Genomic DNA, 19921 nt, shown 5'->3' with positions numbered 1-19921 from the left:
TTCTTTTGAAGCATTGGCTTCTAACTCCTCTTTTTTTTGTCAGAGAGCCCCATATCACTCTTCTCAAAGCTGCTTTTTTTTTTTTATATAGCTTGTAATATAACTCATACCCTCCACCTTTGATGCACTCAACATCATGTATCATTCGCAGCTTACTAGACTGGCTTTGTAATCATTCAACATAAAGCAAGGAGCACAAGAAATTAAAAAATAAATAAATATTACTTTCAATGAAATATAATCATTTGATGGGCAATGGACCACAAGATTAAAATCAAAAGATTTAACCATTAATCAAGAAAGCAAGCATGGCCTTATGCCAATATCCCCGGCCGTTATATAACTGGATAATTAGCTTGCATGGACTCAGGTATTTCTTCAGAATTTCAGAGGATTCAGCTTGATAATGACCCATCACCATCGAACAATATTTACAAGTATACTACCCCAACATCATATTTTTGGCTTAGATTTTTGGTTCGTTCTATAGAAGAAAATCCACAAACTCATTCAAATATGTGCCTGATGGATCAAAGTTGTTAACAGACCACAGCAGGAGAAAGAAAATGCCAGATAGACTAGGAAATAACTCAGCAATTTAGTATCAATATTTCGCCTATTGATATAAAAAAAACAGAGAAGAATTCATCCTGTAAGCTTCCAAAATGAAATTTCAGATCTGGATGAAAACAAGTGCCCAACACTCAATACCATTTCCCCGAAACACTGATCAATCAGGGCAATTAGCAATGCAGTAAACAAGCAGCAAATAATCTCCACAAAAGTTCTGAGATTTAGTGGGGTGAATAGGACCAACAAAGAAAGACAAGCTTCAGTAAGTTGACTGACAACCCTGTTAAAGGCCCCACTGAGATGATATAAAAGAAGACAAAAGCAATTAGCCTGCTATTGCAATCCTTGATTTCATTTCTTTGGCAGATGAATGTCAGCCATCGATCCCTGCATATTACCTTTTCGTCCTTCAGGTTCAATAGGAAGAGTCCCTACACTTGTAAGCCTGGAAGATGATTCACCAAAGCCCTTCACCTTGATTTGCACTGAACCAACTTTGACAACATCCGTTGGAGTGGCCTCGGCTGCCACCACCCTAGAGCTTCTAGAATCACCTTTCCTTGGATCAATAGAGAGGAACCCAATCTTCATTACAGTATTCACATCCTTTGTATCTCCTGCCTCATCATGCTTAGCACTGGTGGTATCGTAAGATGATTTGGAGGAACCCCACTTTGCTGTCAACTGTCCGCTCTTAGGACGTAACTCACCTGAACTCCTAGCATCCTTGGTCTTTATAGAACCATCTGGTGTTGAAAGCTGATCAACTTCATTCCTTGTCCCATCTTCCTTAGGAGGCAGATGAATAGTACAACTTTGTTTTCTTATGTCAGCTTTCCGAAGTTGATCAACTGCAGCATTTAATTGCTTTCCATCAACTTTAGCATGTTGATCAACAGTAGCATTTAGTTGTTCTTCATCAGCTTTTGAATGCTGAGCAACAGCACTGCTTGGTTGTGTTCTGCCTGCCTCCAGATGTTGATTGGAGGCATCCCTCAGACATTTTCCATCGGCTTTGGAAGACTGTTGTCCAACTGCTTTAGGAAGCTGATCCATTGCAATACCAAGCTGTTTTCCATTTGGAGGACGATTAACTACACCATCAGTTTGCCTCTCCTTGTTAGCTGGAGGTGGAGGCCAACCAGATGCGGTGCCAGGCCCTTCATTGACTGCTTTTGAAGACTGATCTGTAACTGATAGCTTTTCACCTGCTTTCAGGAGGTGTTCAGCTGTACCAGCTGGTTCGCTTGCAGGAACAAATACAGGCACATAAGGAGAACCACTGAAGCTTCTTCCATGATGCCTGTATTTTTCTTCACGCATCACCTTCTGACGCTCCTCATAAAACATAAAGTGATCAAGTATCGGCATCCTCAGAGGGCTACTTTTAAATATATTTAGCATATTCATGCCTGAGTTATATGGTATCTGCACATAAATGAGGCAAAATAATGAGTTCAAATTGGAGTAAATAGGAATTCCACTTTAAAGATAATCATTACAGATGCATCAGATATGAGCTAACAGAAAGTAGTAGTAAAACATTCAGTTCTGATTATCATTCTACAGTTAATGTAGCAGCTGAGAGTCATTACGGACCAGGTGATGTGCTACAAGTTTAATTGATGATAATAGAGCAAAAAAGAAGCAAAAACAAAAAGGAAAGAAAGAAATGAACAAATATTATAACAAAAATATACAATTCACTACGAGCTCTCTCCAAGTAATAGAACCAACAAGGAACTTGATATGGAAATCTAAATGGAAACTGAAGCACCAAACAAAGACCACCTGTCCAATAATCTTTCAACAACTAAACAGAAGCAACAAGAATATCATCATTCAACCTTCCATCCAAAAATGGAAGAATGATGCTTAACTCTTTGTGATGGAAGTTTAAATTATAAAAAGACCAGGTTGATCAATAAAGAAAAGCCTAATTAAAGTCCTGCACGTAAGAAACTCTATGCACAATACCCTGATAAGACAAATTATAAAAGTGTAACAAAAGCTACACTTGCTGAATGTGACGTCTAGTTTTTCACTTGGCTAAAATGCAAGAGTAGGGACAAGCATCAAACCATATGTGTACTGATGCTCACAGTCTTGGCAAAGAATTCAAAATTCGACAAAGCAAATCATAAAGAACTTAAGTCTTTCTCATTCATTTGTCACCTCTAGACTCGTATTTAATTATTTTTAGAAAAAAATTAATAAACAAAAAACACCTGAGAAAAACTAAGAACACAAAATGAAACCTAAAGTCTCAACATAGGTCCACATGCATTTCAACATATTGACAAATTAGTTGCACTGATCAGCCATGTCTACTCATGGACAACCTATGCCATGTTATTGGTTAATCAGAAATACATGATATGGATTATATGTGAACTGTTTCTTTATCTCTGCTATTGCAATTAATAGAAAACAATATAACATTTAACTACATCCAAATACTTACACAAAATTAACAATTTACATATGTGAAACATGTCCAGAATCCTTAGTTTTGAGTTTGGAGAATTCAATGACCATAAACTGTCCAAGTGTCCAGAACCTACTGTCACACTATAGCTGGTTAACATTGCCATAGAACGGAACACTTCAATATGCAAAAATAATTTTCACATGCATGCACTTGGCCAACATTAAATCAATGCTGGAAAAAAGGCAGCAAATAGTAAAGCAAGAAGGTTTTGCCACAAACCTCCTGGGTATCTCTGCTATTAGTTACAGGCTTGTTTTCATTGTTCTCTAGTATGATGTGACGAAAGCTAGTGTTTGGCACATCCTTTATGATGTGCCATTTCACAGGGAAGCTCCCAGACCACTTATCTTGCTGCCAGAAATCCATGTCCCTCTTGAAATCAACAGGTCCCATCATTTCAGCGACACCACAAAACTGTCCACTTGCATTAACCTACACACAGCAGAATTCTTTTTAGTTAAGGATCACCATATCACCCGTCAACAGAATAGTGCCTCGGACAAGGCATCCAAATGAAAAGGCAGATCACTCACAGAAAAGAAGAGAAAGACAGGACACTTTCCTGACTTTCCCACAGATATTCTGTGTGCATCTTCATATGCACTATCCAACCTCTTGTTTCCATTAGGAGTGCTTGACCACACATTATACTTCATACTCTTGTGCACATCATCTTCACTATAAGATTTGATGACAAAAAACTTGGCATCTGGATGATCAACTGGGAAGTCGTCCCTATTAAATTGGCCGGCATTAATCGTGATGTTTCCTTGTGCAGTACTAGTACTTACTTTACTCGGTTCGGCTCCATCAGAACCTGCTGAAATCCACCTACCCTTTGACCTGTTTGTCCTAGGTCCCTTATTTTGCTCAACTAATACATTTGGGCTTCCACTCTCATTGTTTGCAACCCCATTAAAATGAAACCTTGGTCTATATGTATCCACTGAGGCACATCCACGAACATTGGATCCAGTGTTTGTGAAGTCATTAGATGCAGTAACTTTTATCGGACCAGTAACAAAAGCAACTCCATGTGAGAAGCAATCTGTTCCTTGCATCAAACCAGAAGAAGGACCATCCTGTGAACAAATATATTCAAACACAAGCCCCAATATAGTAAAAACAAATGTGGAAAAGGTTAGCAATATAATCTGACGGGACCTACAATGTGGAAATGCACAAAGAAGAAAGAGGAAAACAAAACAAGGACCATGAAATGATAATGGCACTGTTAAAAATAAAGTAATTGAAGCCCTTGACTCATCATTTTAAGTGGCCAAATAGGTCCCTTGAAAAATCAACTGCACAAAGGACCTTTAATGGACTTCCGCCCCAACTGAAACCAGAATTATCTTAAATTTTAGTAATAATACCTGATTTGTAGTACAGACACTACCATGCATCATGGAGTCCTGCAATAAATGTTGATTACTTTGTGGTATATTAAATTGTGGCCCTTCCGATGGTTTTGTTGTGGTACGATTCCGATGCGAGGGCCGGTAAGGCACAAACGCTGGTGCCAGACTCCCTAAGGCAGCTGTTTGAGAAGAAGCAGCTGCACCGATAGATGCTTGCAGAAGTGAAGATTTTGTGCCTGCAGTAACAGGTCCGCTCGCAATTGATGCACCAGTGCTGAATAACAGAGGGTCTGCAGAGCTACTAGGCATAAAATCTGAACTAGGGCGAACAAGGACTGGAGCATAAGCAGGTGAAGAAACAGGAGTCTGGTATGGACTGCTGAGATACTGCTGGCTTCCTACAAATGGGCCATCAATTCCTACGACAGCACCAGGTATGTAAGGATTATATTGACCGTGAGGCATCTCCGCATATCCATAGCTAGGTGTATAATATCCAGATGGCAAACTATCAGTTTGCATACCCTGTAAGATCAAGGAGCAGAGATATTACAAGATCATTGGTGCTGAATAAAACAAATATATCAGTCATTCTAATCAGAGTTCACTTAAATTAAACCTTACTGAGTAATGAAGATCTTGACCATCCAATGCAAAAATCCTATGATCCTCACCCCATTCACCAGGCGGTTCAAATCCTGTTTTATGAAGTAAACCAGTCAGGCAACTGACACACCCAATCTTTTTCATAATTATCTAAGTCGATGACCTAATAAAATCACTGAAGCTAAAAAATTTACCTGTACAATAATACCCATAATTGTTGGCACCTGGATAGTTTAGACCCCGATCAAAAATATATTCTGGTGCCACTTCATTACCCATATAATCAACCCCACCAGGAGGTGGAACAAATGCTATACGGGGGTTCGGACCACCACCAGGCATCTGTAAGCCAGAGGACAGGAACAGTTCTTACTAATAGATGGAAAGCTTATGACCAAAAATACTTGTTAAAATTATAATAAGATCTGCTTAGCATAGAAAAGCAACTAAGATCTCATGCAAAAAGAAAAAGAAAATGCATGCTGCGATTTCCTGCATGTCACAGGGTCTCAACCTGTCGTGGTCTGTATCAACCCATGCCATTTCGGCAAGGATAAATACAATTTGATGCTGCTCAGCACCAAAACAAAAAGTCTTTAAAAAAAAAAATCAGCACACCCTATGCTGGCAGCACTTAAATCCTTGATCTGAAGCTCTACAGATCCTTGTTTTCAATCAATTATGTAAATATTTCATTAGTTTCTGAAGTTTAATCATTCCATGACTAATAAGGAACACTGATTCATTCAAGACTCACTGAAATTGTGGATATCAAGATCATTTTTTTCTGAATATTATAAGGCATAATGCAACTAAATGCTGTTGAGAGGCAAGAGTACCGTGTATGTCTCTGTAGGTCCACGTTCAGAACCAGCATGCATCTATGCACCAGCTCAGCTGCCCCTATGGAGGAAACAATAGGAAATATGAAAGAGTATGGATTTATAAATAGTCATGTCCATCAACCGTAATATATAATAAATTAATCAAATAAAATGTATTCACAGGAAATCCAATTCTTGGAGAAATCTTGAAAAAAATCAAACATGACATAAGTTTTAAAAGAACCTTGTATATACGAAGAATTATTGAAAATACATTCAACTACCTACAAGAACTTTATCATCCAAACCTAATAAAACTAAAGGGCAATAGGGCCCTCAAGGTTGCATCATTTAAATGATGAAAATTGTTGAGATGAATTTTGAGGGCAGCGAAGGATAGAATGCTACAAGTATATTACAAGGAATGGAATTGCACAAGTTGCAGACAAAGTGATACAGAACTAACTAGAAAGGTATTGACATGTCAAATGAAGATCTAAGGAGATCAGATATCTTAGTAAGAAGAGCTGCTCAAACTTGTGTTGATGGAACTTTAAAAAAGGAGAGGAAGACCAAAGCCACCATGACCAGACTCTGGTTGAAAGGATTTGAATAATTCTGCAGTAATACTAGAACCATTTGTAGGAACAAATAGAAAATTATTGTTCGTGAAGTAGAAAAAAGCAATCTAGACAAGGCATGCTGGTCGTGATTGCAGTATCTAACAACAAGATGATTTCCCCCAAAAAGTAGATAATGGCTATTAAAGTGAAACCACATTCAAGAGTTACCATGGGAGAGGAAAAATGATTAAATAGTTGGCAATCAACACCTGCAGAAATTAATTCACTCAATATAAAAATAGGTGTAAAATCAACTATGGATGATCATTCAAATTCCCTTGGTATAAAAATCAGATTGGCATAAAGCAAGCAAACATAAGAATCAGTATCTTTTGAATATACTACATTATGTATACCTACATAGAATTGTCCTGAAATTGTCTTGGCTGGAAATTAATGTGGAATGCAATGACATTGATAAGCATAATATCATTCTTCTCATAAATTAATTTAAATTTATTCACAAAAATATGTATTTCTATGTGCGGCCATCCATTCTCTAGCTTATGGCAAAGGATGCACTTTCCAAAATCTCACTCAAAAGAAAACTTTGTCAGAGAATCAGTAATTCTGCATCTGATAATACCTATTCTCGAGTAAGTTATCAACATGTACAGCACAGCAACATGAAATATCCACCTGTTTGCTGTACTACCTATGATGCCATTTAGATCAAAGCAGAGGCTAACTTTAACATGATGGAACCTCTCTAGTAACCCAAAGCATCAACTTTAACATCATAATACGAAACCGTCCATATATCATAAGGCAAGATTATTCCTTTATCACCAAAAACAAATTATAGTCATATATCAAGCAATTAAAACATCATATTCATACTTGTTATCCTTTCTAAAAGATAAAAGCCGGGACACAAGGTCTGCGCTTATATAAGAAGCTAACATCAATAAATCAACAAGCCACAACAACAGACAATACAACTTAATAAGATAGAGCCAAAACGACTTAATAAAATGCAATCTAAGAGCACAAAATACCATAAACCCAAAGCAATATCAAATTTGCCCCCCCATAGAAATTCAAAATCCCATAAAGAACCTAAGAAAACCATGAAATCTTCCATTAAACACCAAACACATAGCAAAACACAGCATAGTAAGTGAAAAGGTGATATTTTGTCCATGGATACAAGATAGGAGGATCAAAAAAGAAAGAGAGGGAAGCTTACCAGCAATTTGAAAGACAACCTTAGCTCAATCCATGAATGACTCCGAAAGGGGGAGGAGAGGGGTTAGGGGGAGGGAAAGATGGGAAATTTCTACGGCGGCAGCGATTTCGTGCACCATAATTTACCAATTCTGGTGCAAAGAAGCGCCTCCAAAAATCCCTAACCCGCCCTAAAATTCATAGAAACAAAAGTGGCGAGCGAGGAGCCTCGGACAGAAGGCGATTTGCAGAGACGGGAAGGGGAAGGTGAAGGGGCAGGGGCAGGGGAATGGAGGGAGATTCCCAAACGGAAAGCGTCATGGGGGGAGCGGAGAGCCTCCTTTACTGCAAACTGAAAATCGAAAATACCCCTTTGTTCTCCCTGTAATTACAAGGGAAAAATGACTATGAAGAGAGGGCGTGGCGTAAATCTCTCCAATGGAAAGGGTACATTTGTCATTCGATGATGGAACTAGGGTGCGCAGCTTCTTTTCTGAGTGCTGCAATCGGAGTTGCACGAATCTCAAAGCGATGATTTTTTCCCGTAAAAGGAAAGTAGAGTCCCGAAAAAATGGGCGCTCGTACTCCAACCGACCGTGTTCGCGCAGATACCACAGATGGATGAAATATAGGTGCCTGATCTGATCAACAATGATAAAGATGTTCTTCTGATCTATGGATCTATAACTAAATTTGGAAGGTATAGAATGGTAAATTGCATGCTGCCATTTACATTGATCACATTGGTTATATAAGTTGGTGGCACATGATTTTTTTCCCCCTAATCCTGTGTGTTGACTGTGATATACTATTGAAAGTTTAGGGTCTAATTATATAATTTATAACTAACTTAAGAAGTAAACATAGGATTGACAAAATATATATTAAAATGAATTTAAAAAAATTAACGAGTCTATTAATAAAAGTTCTTCAAGGTAATGCTCTTTAAACTTATGATTGAATCTTGATTTTTTTTTTTTTTTGATAAACCAGATTTGTTAAAATAGTCTAGAATAAATATCTTTAAGGGAATCGAAAAATAAAATAACCGACAATTCACAAGGCATATCTATCATGGCCATCCATAAAAATAGTACCAATATAGTTAACTACATATGTCACAATTTAGTCTGCAGCATTATTAGTTTCTTTATAGTTTTGCGTCATTTTCATAAGACTGCAAAATTGTCCTCATTCTTTAACAAAATTCTGTCTTTAATTTTTTATAGGTGCTAGATGAATTTTTTTGGAAGTGGGAGGGGGTGTGGTTCAACATCCCACCCTCTCGTTAGTAGCTTAAATTTAAAGAATTTACGTACCTCATTTACCAATGGATGAACAAGTCAATTAAAAATATAATTATTCATCTAATCATGTTTTTTTACCCCTCCGACGAGATTGGGCTGCAATGGTGTTGAGTTAATATGGGCCATTCCCAAATAGATGGCCCAATTCACGGATTTAGAATGAGGTGGTGTGGGGATTGGCAACACCTTCTTTCTTTGTGATTTCGCATGTTAAATTGCCAGTCATCCCATTTTTGGGACGCTCCATTGTCGTGGGGTTGCAGCTTCATCTCAAACATATGTTCAAGGTTGTTAGCTTAGCTGTAGCTGTAAACTAGCCGTTAGAGCTTGTACTGTAGTTATAGCTGTAGATGACCTATACTGCAGCTGTACATGAGTTGTACTGTTGTACACGATAACCATCTTCCCTTATAAAAGAAGGGCTATAGCTGTTCTTCAAGTAAATGAGATTGCGAAGTCTCTGTGCTCTGCTGCTGCAAAGCGGGAGTGGAATTCCCATTGTCTCATTATCGCTGGGGAGCGACATAGAACTCGTGGGTGGAGGTGGTTTCATATGAATTCGGCTGCAAACAATAATCCCCTGGATTTTGGTCCAACCTGTGGGCTTTTTCTCTTGTCCAGGTCAATAGGTTTTGGACACTTCACCCTTTTTTTTCAATGCTTGTCTTCCTTTCCAACGAGGATCCTCAGCGATGTGCTAAACATCCTTCGATGGCCGCCATCAGAAAATGAATAGCCATCAAACAACACGCACCATGTATGACATAGCATACACTCATAGATTGCCTTATTTCATGGTCATCCATCTTTTTGATGGCAGCCATCTATAGCTGTATTGCGGTGCTGCTAGTGCAACATAGAGGACCCATGGCGAGCAATCACCATGTCAGGTTCAACCAAAAATATTTCATGGGTGTGAAGAAGGTACGGGTGGCAATTAGATTGGATATAGGTCGGGTTGGATGCAGATCGAGTCAAAAATGTATCAACCCAAATCCGACTTGTTCATTGAATAGATCAAAATGTCAAATCTGAATCCAACTTTTTATTAAACAAGTAACCCGACCATACCCACATGAGCCGTTTATTAAATAGATTAAACGGGTTAGATGGGTTATTCATGGATTAAATAGATTTAAACAAATTAAACAAATTAAGTGAGTTGGGTTAAATAGGTCATAAACAGGTTAAAAGGGCCGAGTTATGATCCGATTCAATTATCAAACGAGTCAAAATAGGTTAAACGAGTTAAAAATTTAAATCTAAACCCAGCTCATTTAATAAACATGTTTAGATAGATTGATTCATTCACGGTCCAAATCTATTTATATCAAACACAAATCTGTTTAAAGTAAGTTGTTTATGGATCGAGTTGACAGGTCGAATCATAAATTGCCGTTCTTTAAGGTAGGCTATGTGAGTCGTATTCATGAAAAAGGTATTGCTTTCGATGTTGAGGTGGCAACTGATCTTGGCCGCCAAAGATAAAACGATATCTTACTACTTGGTCATATTGGATTTCTTTAACTAGGAGGCAGGGGCACATACGTTGGAAGTTATTTGGGTTTTGTCGAGAATTTTCTGAATGAAACGGGTGGTCACGTCATCGAAAATCTAGTCCTTTACATTAAACTCCTGTATTTATTATTATTGCTACTCATAGTTTATGCTGTGGGCTTTTTATTAAGTTTTTTCTAAGTTATCCCACCTTGAAAGTTTTTGATAAGTTTTGTTGGAAATAGAAAATATCTGAGAAATCAGGGCATACATAAGAAGGTTCAGCGGTTGGTAGATTTAATTATGGACTAGAAAATGTTGGTGCATGTGTTGCCCCCAATCTATCCCTCGAAGAAACATGGAAGCATATTCTCATAGAAGACTTTAAGGGAAATTATTATTATTATTTTTTTAAGAACAAGGAATATTAGATTCTTAGTGATTGTTTTGTATGTGGATGCAAAAGTCTTTTACATTTTACAGTGCAGAAAACTTTTGGTTGAAGATAACTCTAGCATTGCCATTAATTGGATCAACAGAAAATCTTCTTCTCGATCATCATATTTTCTTCTTCTCGATATTCTCCATCTCTCTGGATCTTTGGACTTCTTTGATACCAATCATGTTTTCAGAGAATCTAATTTTCCTACATATTGGCTAGTAGGTAGCGATTTTGATTGTGATATCCTCTCGAATGTTGTCATGCACATAGAGTTGGCTGTTTGATTACAACTTGATCGTACGAGATTTTGTTATTGGTGGTCACGCCTGTATCGTTTTTAAGAGGTGTTCTTTATCTCTTTTCACTCAAGATGATAAGGAAGATGACGACGACGATGATGATGTAGCTTTGCTATCCATCTACTTTGATGGGAAGTCGTGGCCAATATATGATCGGGCAGATCACAAACTCCTTCATGGTTTAGAGATTGAATCTACGTGATTGACATTGATTTCATCTTGACAAAAGAACAATGAAATCAGGGATATCCCTTGAGAATGGTTGCCCCTGGCTTCTGTTAGTATATATAATTTTACAATCAAGGGGCTGCCTTGGATGAAGTGGATGGTGATTTGTGTTTGTCTAATACAAGATTAAAAGCAGATTAGGTGGCTAGCATGTTTATTGTTGCGCAAATGTTGTCACCACATTGATTAGGGCATCACATATAAATGTACACATGACTCTTGCATGTCAAATACCAGCTACGCTAGTTTCGCTGATATGCTATCCAAAACGTGATAGTTTGATGACATGTTTGTTCCCATTGGAATACATTCACTACCAAGTATTTTAGTGAAACTATAGTTCATTACGGCAATGGAACATTATGAACTGGATAAATGCTTCTAAAGGAGGTATCAGGTTGCACTGCAAGCTGGTTGGAATATGAAATACGAACAGAGGTCGTAGGAGAAAGGACATTGTGAGTGCAAGATGTATAGATAGTGGATATCTCTCCTTATTCTTTGAGCACTTCACAATTTTAATGCTTTAATGGTCTCGATATCGGTTGTCAGTTTATTGCAAACAAGAAATCATGGATGTGGCAAACCATATGTGAGAATGTGAATGAGGTTTGCCGATTTGTCGTGGTACAAAGTATGATGCTAAAAGGCAAGGTTTTAAATCTCGGGGGATGGAGTTGTCTAAGTTTTTCACATGAACCCTATTTCGACATCTGGGATAGAGGAAATCTCAAGATGCACCGATCCAGATGCTGGATGATAGCAACATATAGGATGGTACCCCATTCCGGTGTCCCGTAGGTGTTCCGTGGAGACTTGAATCCTTGCTAAAGGGCATTTAAGAGGTGGTTAGTACAGATCGCCGAAGAATGCATGATAGGGTCAAATATTCATCGAGACGATGTGACAAAAATACTAGCCATAACATGGTATCTTTATGTAGTATTAATCTAGCAAAAAAGTATAGAGAATAGTAGAAATTTCACAGACAATCTGGTAAAATTTTGGACAGAATAGTAGAAAGTTAATGCCACAATGACAATGAGTTGAGACACATTTTTGTGAGATGAGGTGCTCTCTAGTGACAATGGTTAGACTGATTTTTATCTTCGGAACCAATTTTTATCCTATGTGGCCCTGCTGATACTTGGCACGGAATAACCCTCTGATAAGGGATATTGACAAGAGGCTCAACCATGGGCTAATGTTAAATTCTTTTGGCAGGTGCATGAAGATTGGCCTTATCTTATCGAACATGCTGTGCTGAGTGACGCAGCTGAAAAAATATGAAGGCACATCAATTTATACTACATTCGGTTTTCCTTTCTCTTTAAAATACTCATAGAGTACGTTCACCCTTGCAACTGAAAGAAAATAATGAATGTTAATTTTTGTTAGTTCTTGGTTGCACTGCCACTTCCAGGGCTTCGTGAGATATTGGACTAGGTCTTAAACAGCACAGCCAAAGAAGTTTCTAAGTTCGATGGTTTAACACTTTGACTGGCCACTAAATGAACTTAGAAAGGGCCGGCAATTAGGGGTAGTTCTCCATTGCCGTAGTTATTTGCTGGTTAATTTGGATAAAAAGGAATGAGAGTAATGTAGCTAAATCTCATCTACCAATCGTAAGCTGGCATATGGCATAGCAAAAACCAGCTTCAGTCAGACTTATATTTCTGGGCTGATCCGGATAAGAAAAATCAAAAGATAATTCTTCAGTTGGAACTTTAAAGAGTCCAACTTTAGCAGGACTAGGACTTTTCATCTAGAAAAGAGCTCAAGACCCTAAATATGAATAAAGGCAACAAACTCTTTACTTTCCCTTTTTCTTTATCTTTTCTACATCTCCAGTTCCTTAGAGCTCTATTTGCATCAAGTATCAGAAGATCTCTGATCGGATTAGCTTCGGCAACCTTATTTACTCTTCTCTTTATGTGCATATCAGTGCTTCATCTTTCACTAGAATAGATCAATCAGTGCCCTCCATGTCTCCAATCATCATATCGGATTTTGGTGACAATAGACAGGTTGTTCGGCAAAAAGATTGGACAAGAACCACCTCTGATGTGGCCATGTCGTAGTTATAAGCTTTCTTCAATCTGCTGGTAGTTTAATGTTCTTGTTTCTTTCCTTGTTTTGTAATTTTTCTTTTCCTTCCGTTCTTTGTTTACTTTTAACTAGGGTTGCAAATGGGTCGGGTCGGGTCGGGTCTTGAGTGTCCTCCATCCGATCCGATTTCTTGTTCGGATCCTAATTTTGGACCCAAACATGACCCGATTGAAAATCGGGTCGGGTTGGATTGGGTCGGATCCATGCCTACAAATTTTGACCGACGGGTCATTCGGATAGGGTCGGATCCGGGTTTATATATTTTTATATTCAAAGTTCTACTATATAATAGTAAATAACATCAAGCAATTATTGTCCTAATTCTTTTTGGAAAAGAAAATAGATATTTTATTAGATAAGCTATATTCACATGTTCAAATTCAACATTCTCTAAATTCAACAAGTTGGTTCCAAGCATCAATGCAACATTCTCTAAAAAAAAAACTGACCCAAAAAAAATAGGTCGGGTCGGGTCTGGGTCCGGATCAAAATTGGGTGGACCCGACCCGACCCGAAAAATAGAACGAGTCCAAATTTAGGACCCGACCTGGCCCCGTGGGTCCTAAAATTCGGATCGGGTCGGATCAGATCAAGTCACGGGTTGACCCGACCAATTTGACTCGATCCGACCCGACCCATTTGCAGCCCTACTTTTAACATTATTTCCTAGTAACGCAACAGCCGACGAATACCTCTCCATTCTCCTCCCTCATCTTCTCTCCCTCTTCCCACTTCTCTTTCATTCAAGGGAAGCAAGCTTAAGGCTTAAGGGGTCTTAAAGGTGAGCACAGTGGCTGCTAAGCAATCTTCTCATCCCGAGGGTTAATATAATTCGCAACATGGAGTTCTCAAAACTAGAGATAGCAATGAATCAGGTACAATTCAAGTAAGCTATTATCCATAAAATCTTTAGACTGGGCATGCTTCTGCTCCTCCACTACTGTGTAGTCTTCTTTATAGTGGTTCAGCTGGATTTGCTCATGCAAGATTAGTCGAGTACCAATGAAACTGAGCAAAGTGCCACCCTACTCAAAAGTCAAAACCGGCGAACCTTCCAAGTCCCAACGTTAAGAGGCAGTGATGCTTTTGCAAGCGGCGACGTGGAGTGTTGCAATATCACCCAATTGGGCCATCCAACCCTCCGGGGAGTGCCATTACCCGCCAAATTTCTGATGCCTTGCATAAAAATAGTATGCGTACCCATCCGATCCGGCCGTTAATGTGTACACGGAGCTAACCCACGGACGGCAGATCTTACGTCCTCATAAAGTTTCTATGAGTAGCTATAAATTTGGTGCTCTCGGATATCGGGAGCAATTGGGAAGCGGGATCGAGAGCGGGAATCGAAGTCTTTCCTTCCCTTATCTCAGGTTTTTTTACCCTTCGATCCGGGGGAAGATTCCTCCCGTAAAATCTTTCTTCGACAATAGAACGAAATTTGGATCTCGTCTTCGCAATGGCGGCGATCTACAGTCTCTTCATCATTAACAAATCCGGCGGTCTCATATTCTACAAGGTAAATTTAAAACCCTAATTCCACCATTTTTTTGTTTTTTTGAATGGTAGTCTCAGATTTTTGCTTTGTTCTTGTAAGAATTGTTGATTCGATAAATTTTGAGCAAAAGAGTTAGATTTTTTTTTATCGAGTTTTGGGGTGCTGAAAGGATTATGGATCGGCGGGGCGGATGGACACGAACGATAGCTTGAGGCTGGCGAGCTTGTGGCACTCGATGCATGCGATCTCGCAGCAGCTATCACCCACCACCGGATGCAGCGGGATCGAGCTCCTCCAGGCCGACACCTTCGATCTCCACTGCTTCCAATCCCTTACTGGTATCAAGTCGACGCATCTCTATGATTTGTTCCCAGTTTGATTAGATTGTTGAGGTTGATGTATGAGAGGAGACTAGAAAAGGGCAGATATAGATGACCTTTAAATTGATTTTAGTTTTTTTGGTAAAATCTTGGGCTTACTGTTTGAGAGCAAACATGGGAACTATGGATTTGAGTTGCCAATATAGATTAGTGTGCAATTTTATATGATTTGTGAGCTAAATGCTCGAGAGCGGGCTTGGAAATCATGAAATTTAATGTACCTGTTTGGCTTGGTTTTTCACTTTGATAGGTTTTCTAGGACTAATAATCAATTTTTAAGTTACCTATTTAGGTCAAGAAGCGGGGTTAGTAGGTTATGATGGGAGAAGACTACCGGAAAAGTCAAAGATCTTTGTAGCGAATTCTATCATTTGGATGTCTTGCACTGGAGGGATTTATTTGAAGAAAAAGAGGACTTGGTCTTGAAATATACAGTCTCTGGAATGTCCTAATTGATTTAGTGGGAAATAACATGAAGTGTTGATTCAATTCATTGTGCCAAACACTGATACCTTTTCTCTTTTCATTTTCAGGGACACGCAATTTTTATTTCTTTTACATTTTTTTGATGCAAGAATTATTCATTTCTTATACTTAATTCCAAGGGCAGGTATCCAATGAAAGGCTAGATATTGAATTGACATGTTTATGTGTGTCTCTATTCATTTCTTTGATCTAATCAGGTACCTGTTTGAATGCCATGTTGCAGTAAGCCAAACAACACAAAGAAAAGGCAAAAAGCAATATGGTAGGCTATTTACATATTGGTGTTCATAATGGAGGTTTATTGATGAGGGACTAAAGGTTGATGCATTTAGAAAATTACAATGCCATATTGCAGCAATAGACAAACCGAAAGGAGCATATTCTAACCCAGTTGCATGGGTGAGATAAACTAATGGATGTCATTTATTAGGCGAAAGGTTGATTCCATGATGTTTTTAGGAAAAGTATTAATTGACTAGATTCTGTTGTTTCATTTTGGTGGAAATTAAATAACCTTTAAACTCTTTCTGTTTGTGGTAGCATGAAAATTTTGTTATGTTGAGTAGATAACAAATACTTGCTTTGTCTCAGTGCAATAAAGTGATTTGACTTGTCAGGAAAGTGACAATTTGAATCTGATTAATTCAAGAAAATAGTGGTTTTGCTTGTAAAACCCAGCTGTGTAGTTTCCTAAATTTCCTTCATTGTAACTCTGAAAATTTTGATGCACAACATTGAGTCAAGGAAGTATTATAACACTCCCAGCCCGAGAGAGAGGGAGAGGGCGAGAGAGAGAGAGAGAGAGAGAGAAATGAGTGGACTTACGGATACTAATTATTATGTTCAAGCAGTGTTGTAACATCATCCATTAGTTTACTAGTAGCATCCTGCAGGTTGTTGCATAATACCATCACTTCTACTTAACAGCACTGCAACTTTGGCATTTGAATTGTTCCTACTTCTCCTTATTCTCCACTGATAGCTCTCACCAATCTAGAACCATAACTCTTGAAGCCGTTCATCCTATATGTTATTTGATTTCTTCAATAGCTTCTTTCTTTCATTCTCACCTACATCTTAGACGGACGTATTGTAAGTTAGTAAGTTCCTCACAAAGTAGAAGATTTTAAAGAGATTGTAGTTTCTTAAATTGTTGAATCGCATGGTTGACATAATCTAAATTCAAAGAATAACATCTTCCATTTCCATGAGCATGATGTTGCAAGCAACCACAAATGCTGTTTGATATTATCTTGAAGTATTTTTGTTTGTGAAAATCCATATCAATTGAGGAAAGGTAAAGCCTAGAGTCTGTCATGATGGTTTTTTCTCCTACTACATTGTCCATATCAGAACCCTTCCCTATCCAAAGCCACCTAAGATAATAATTTTATGGAGGACGATGGTGAACACATTCTACAATCAGTTTTCACAATTTGATATGCAGATGTATCAGTCGTTAGACCAACCAAAGTCCTAGAACAGGCTTATGACATGCTTTGAAGAAAAACAAAAGTTGATAGTTAGATTTCATGTATTTTGGTAGCGAGGTTTTCATCCAGGCTTTTCTTATTTGGAAGCTGAGTGACAATGAACTTGGTATCTGTGGGATTCTGTTCATATTAGTCTTTTGCCCCTTATGTTAATTGTGTATCAGCCACCATATGGAGTGTGAAGGAGAATTATTTGCTTCACGCACCTGTGACCACTACTTGACCTACCAGTTCCCTTATAGGTTATCTTCTATAGTCTGCAAGCAGGAATAGTTGTCCACGTAAAAGTTAATAGCTCACATATATATTTTACCAGCAATTTCATGTTCTTATGTCAAGTTGCTTTGAGATTTAGGTAAAAGTAAATTGTCCAAAGCTAAAGGGCATACTTTTTTTAGTACCACTGCTATGGTCCCGGAGAATGCTTGATACCCAAGCCCTGCCCTTAAATTTTTCAAGGATCCTGATGAGAGATTAGATATAATCTATTTGCCACCATAGCTATCTTTATGATAGTCATATTCATGGAGTTTGAGAGAAGCTTACATTACTAGCTTATTGGTGTCCTTTTAAAATGCTTTTAACCGGCCATCATTATCAGTGTGCCTATATTTTAGCCTAAATCTGCAGTATGTTTTTATGCCCATTCGCATGTTTCCATGCTTGGCACACTCCTTAACCAGATACGATGTCTTCAAAATTCTATGATATAATCCTTTTGTCAATGTTCTTCTGGATCTTGTATCTCTTTTAATTATCAACAGAAATTTTAAATCATATTGATATGTTGATTTTTTTTCCAATAAATATATGACAGGTACAAAAATTTTTGTTGTTTGCGAACCTAGCACACTACACATGGAAGGTCTGCTAAAAGTTATCTATGAGTTGTATACGGATTATGTTCTGAAGAACCCTTTCTATGAAATGGAGATGCCAATCCGTTGTGAACTTTTTGATGTGAACCTTTCTCAAGCAATCCAGAAAGACCGTGTTCCCCTGTTGGGGCGTTGAAAAAGAAGTCCCAACTTTAATCTTTTACTTGTTCGTTTCCCAAACTCGATCGAGTTTGTTAATGTGGATAATTGTATTGTCAATCAATATGAATGAACCTAAGCACTTTTTGTTGTTGTGGATAATTGAGTTTGTTAATGTGGATAATTTTCGAAATGTTCAAGATTTGGATCAGTTAATTATTTTTAATCCTGTTCTGTCCAGCTTATACTTTTGAATTGAGGCATGCATCATTTCATTTTGGGATGGAAAGTTTTCTATTATGTTTCTTTGCAGATCAATATTTATGCACGTAGTCAGTGGCAAACTTTTTGTTAGAATTTTTGTGGTTACACTGTTAAAGCATCCTCGTTTGCATGATAAGGTGGAAACAAAATCATAAAGGTCCAGGTGCTCTTGTAGAATTTAGTCTGCCCGCTTGAAAGCTTAATTAGGCCTCAGTTTACCCACTGAATTGTTTTGCAAGGTTTTTCAGCAGACATTGCACATTTAAAACCTATATAAAGTTTTTAGCAGGTCTACCAGCATACATCAAGCAACTTTGATACATCATTATGTGAAGTTAGAGAAATTTGGTCTCATCAAGATCTACCATCAAGTTATGACACAAAAATCACCATTTGTGAAGTAGTGAAACTTTAATATATATATATATATATATATATATATATATATATATATATATATATATATATATATATATATATATATATATATATGGTACCCAAGCAGCATTCTCCACCTTAGATAAGCTAATATTTAGTAGTCTCCAAGATATTCTTTGACCTCATCATGCTTTATGATGGCTTGTAAGAGTTTTAAATTAAAAAAAAAAAAGGAAAATAACATGGCCTCTGCCATGCCCCCATCAGAGTCTTTACCGCACGCAAGCCGAACCATATTTAATAACCAAAAGAGGGGAGAGTCTACGTCGATCAGCACCATTTTATTTTAAAAATCTGAATCGTGCTGGTTTCTAATCGATCCGATTAGATACATTTTGAAGTAGCCGATTTGGTATTGCTCAACAACCTATATTAGTGATTTAATAAATTACTATATTCCAAAAAATCATGATAAATATAAAAACCTTCCTTCCCATCCCCCACCCACCGATCCAAAACAATCCTCGAACCGCCCTTCTAACCTAACCTCTATTAGCTTGGCTATCCAACAATTCTCGGTTATCCTTGGTTTGTTGGTTGACACGTGACACTATGTAGAAATACTTTTTTTTTGTAGGAAAGAGAGGGCATCGCATTACTATAAAACTTACACCATCCAATAAATTAAGTACATACTCTTTTGTATCAAACAAGATTTGATTTAGATTCGAGGACTAGTATGAATTCGGTGATCTTATCCGCTTCAAAATTTTCGCTGACCTATTCTAACATCGCAATCCAAAGCGGGTCCCAACACGGAGAAAGATTCCGAATATACCGTTACTCGACGAGTCGGCGGTCGCCAGGCTCGCAAGACCGCAAAATTCGGACTCCGAATATCATTACAAAATCCGACCGACC

The 19921-nt window shown here is 37.9% G+C and overlaps 2 protein-coding genes across 5 annotated transcripts; one reads left to right on the top strand and one right to left on the bottom strand.

Moving 5' to 3' along the window:
* Window positions 1-458: 458 nt before the first annotated feature.
* On the bottom strand, window positions 459-8028 carry LOC103709631 (uncharacterized). Of its 2 annotated transcripts, XM_008795071.5 has the most exons (8): window positions 7668-8028; window positions 5871-5934; window positions 5226-5373; window positions 5050-5123; window positions 4441-4950; window positions 3598-4146; window positions 3284-3496; window positions 459-2001 (listed from the first exon to the last, which is right to left on the bottom strand). In XM_008795071.5, exons 2-8 carry the CDS (start codon window positions 5910-5912, stop codon window positions 925-927), a joined length of 2613 nt encoding a protein of 870 aa, XP_008793293.4. In that variant the 5' UTR covers window positions 5913-5934; window positions 7668-8028; the 3' UTR covers window positions 459-924. The 2 variants fall into 2 exon arrangements, with proteins under 2 accessions (XP_008793293.4, XP_088570008.2); XM_088713882.2 differs by lacking the exons at window positions 5226-5373; window positions 5871-5934; window positions 7668-8028 and having other exon boundaries at window positions 5045-5123.
* Window positions 8029-14724: 6696 nt separating this feature from the next.
* LOC103709630 (uncharacterized) lies at window positions 14725-18584 on the top strand. 3 transcript variants are annotated; one of them, XM_088713522.2, is made up of 5 exons: window positions 14725-15043; window positions 15192-15360; window positions 16112-16150; window positions 16244-16287; window positions 18199-18584. In XM_088713522.2, exons 1-5 carry the CDS (start codon window positions 14984-14986, stop codon window positions 18253-18255), a joined length of 369 nt encoding a protein of 122 aa, XP_088569648.2. In that variant the 5' UTR covers window positions 14725-14983; the 3' UTR covers window positions 18256-18584. The 3 variants fall into 3 exon arrangements, with proteins under 3 accessions (XP_088569648.2, XP_038988838.3, XP_008793292.3); XM_039132910.3 differs by lacking the exon at window positions 16244-16287 and having other exon boundaries at window positions 14817-15043; XM_008795070.5 differs by lacking the exons at window positions 16112-16150; window positions 16244-16287 and having other exon boundaries at window positions 14832-15043.
* Window positions 18585-19921: the final 1337 nt, after the last annotated feature.

The sequence above is a fragment of the Phoenix dactylifera genome, chromosome 17 (genome assembly GCF_051530095.1).
Source record: "Phoenix dactylifera cultivar Ajwa chromosome 17, Ajwa_hap1_PhDact_Kaust_v1.1, whole genome shotgun sequence".
Lineage (NCBI taxonomy): Eukaryota > Viridiplantae > Streptophyta > Magnoliopsida > Arecales > Arecaceae > Phoenix > Phoenix dactylifera.
Note: the sequence above shows the minus strand (reverse complement) of the source record. Positions and strands in the feature narration are given on the sequence as shown.

Bases quoted from the DNA above. Each gene is read 5' to 3' on its own strand.
- LOC103709630 (XM_039132910.3), top strand. From the start codon at position 14,984: ATGGCGGCGATCTACAGTCTCTTCATCATTAACAAATCCGGCGGTCTC. The intron at 15,361-16,111 runs GTATCAAGTCGA...GCCATGTTGCAG, and splicing joins CTGCTTCCAATCCCTTACTG to TAAGCCAAACAACACAAAGA. The intron at 16,151-18,198 runs GTAGGCTATTTA...AATATATGACAG, and splicing joins AAAAGGCAAAAAGCAATATG to GTACAAAAATTTTTGTTGTT.
- LOC103709631 (XM_008795071.5), bottom strand. From the start codon at position 5,912: ATGCATGCTGGTTCTGAACGTGGACCTACAGAGACATACACG. The intron at 5,374-5,870 runs GTACTCTTGCCT...TCTGGCTTACAG, and splicing joins GACCTACAGAGACATACACG to ATGCCTGGTGGTGGTCCGAA. The intron at 4,147-4,440 runs GTATTATTACTA...ATTTGTTCACAG, and splicing joins GTGTCTGTACTACAAATCAG to GATGGTCCTTCTTCTGGTTT.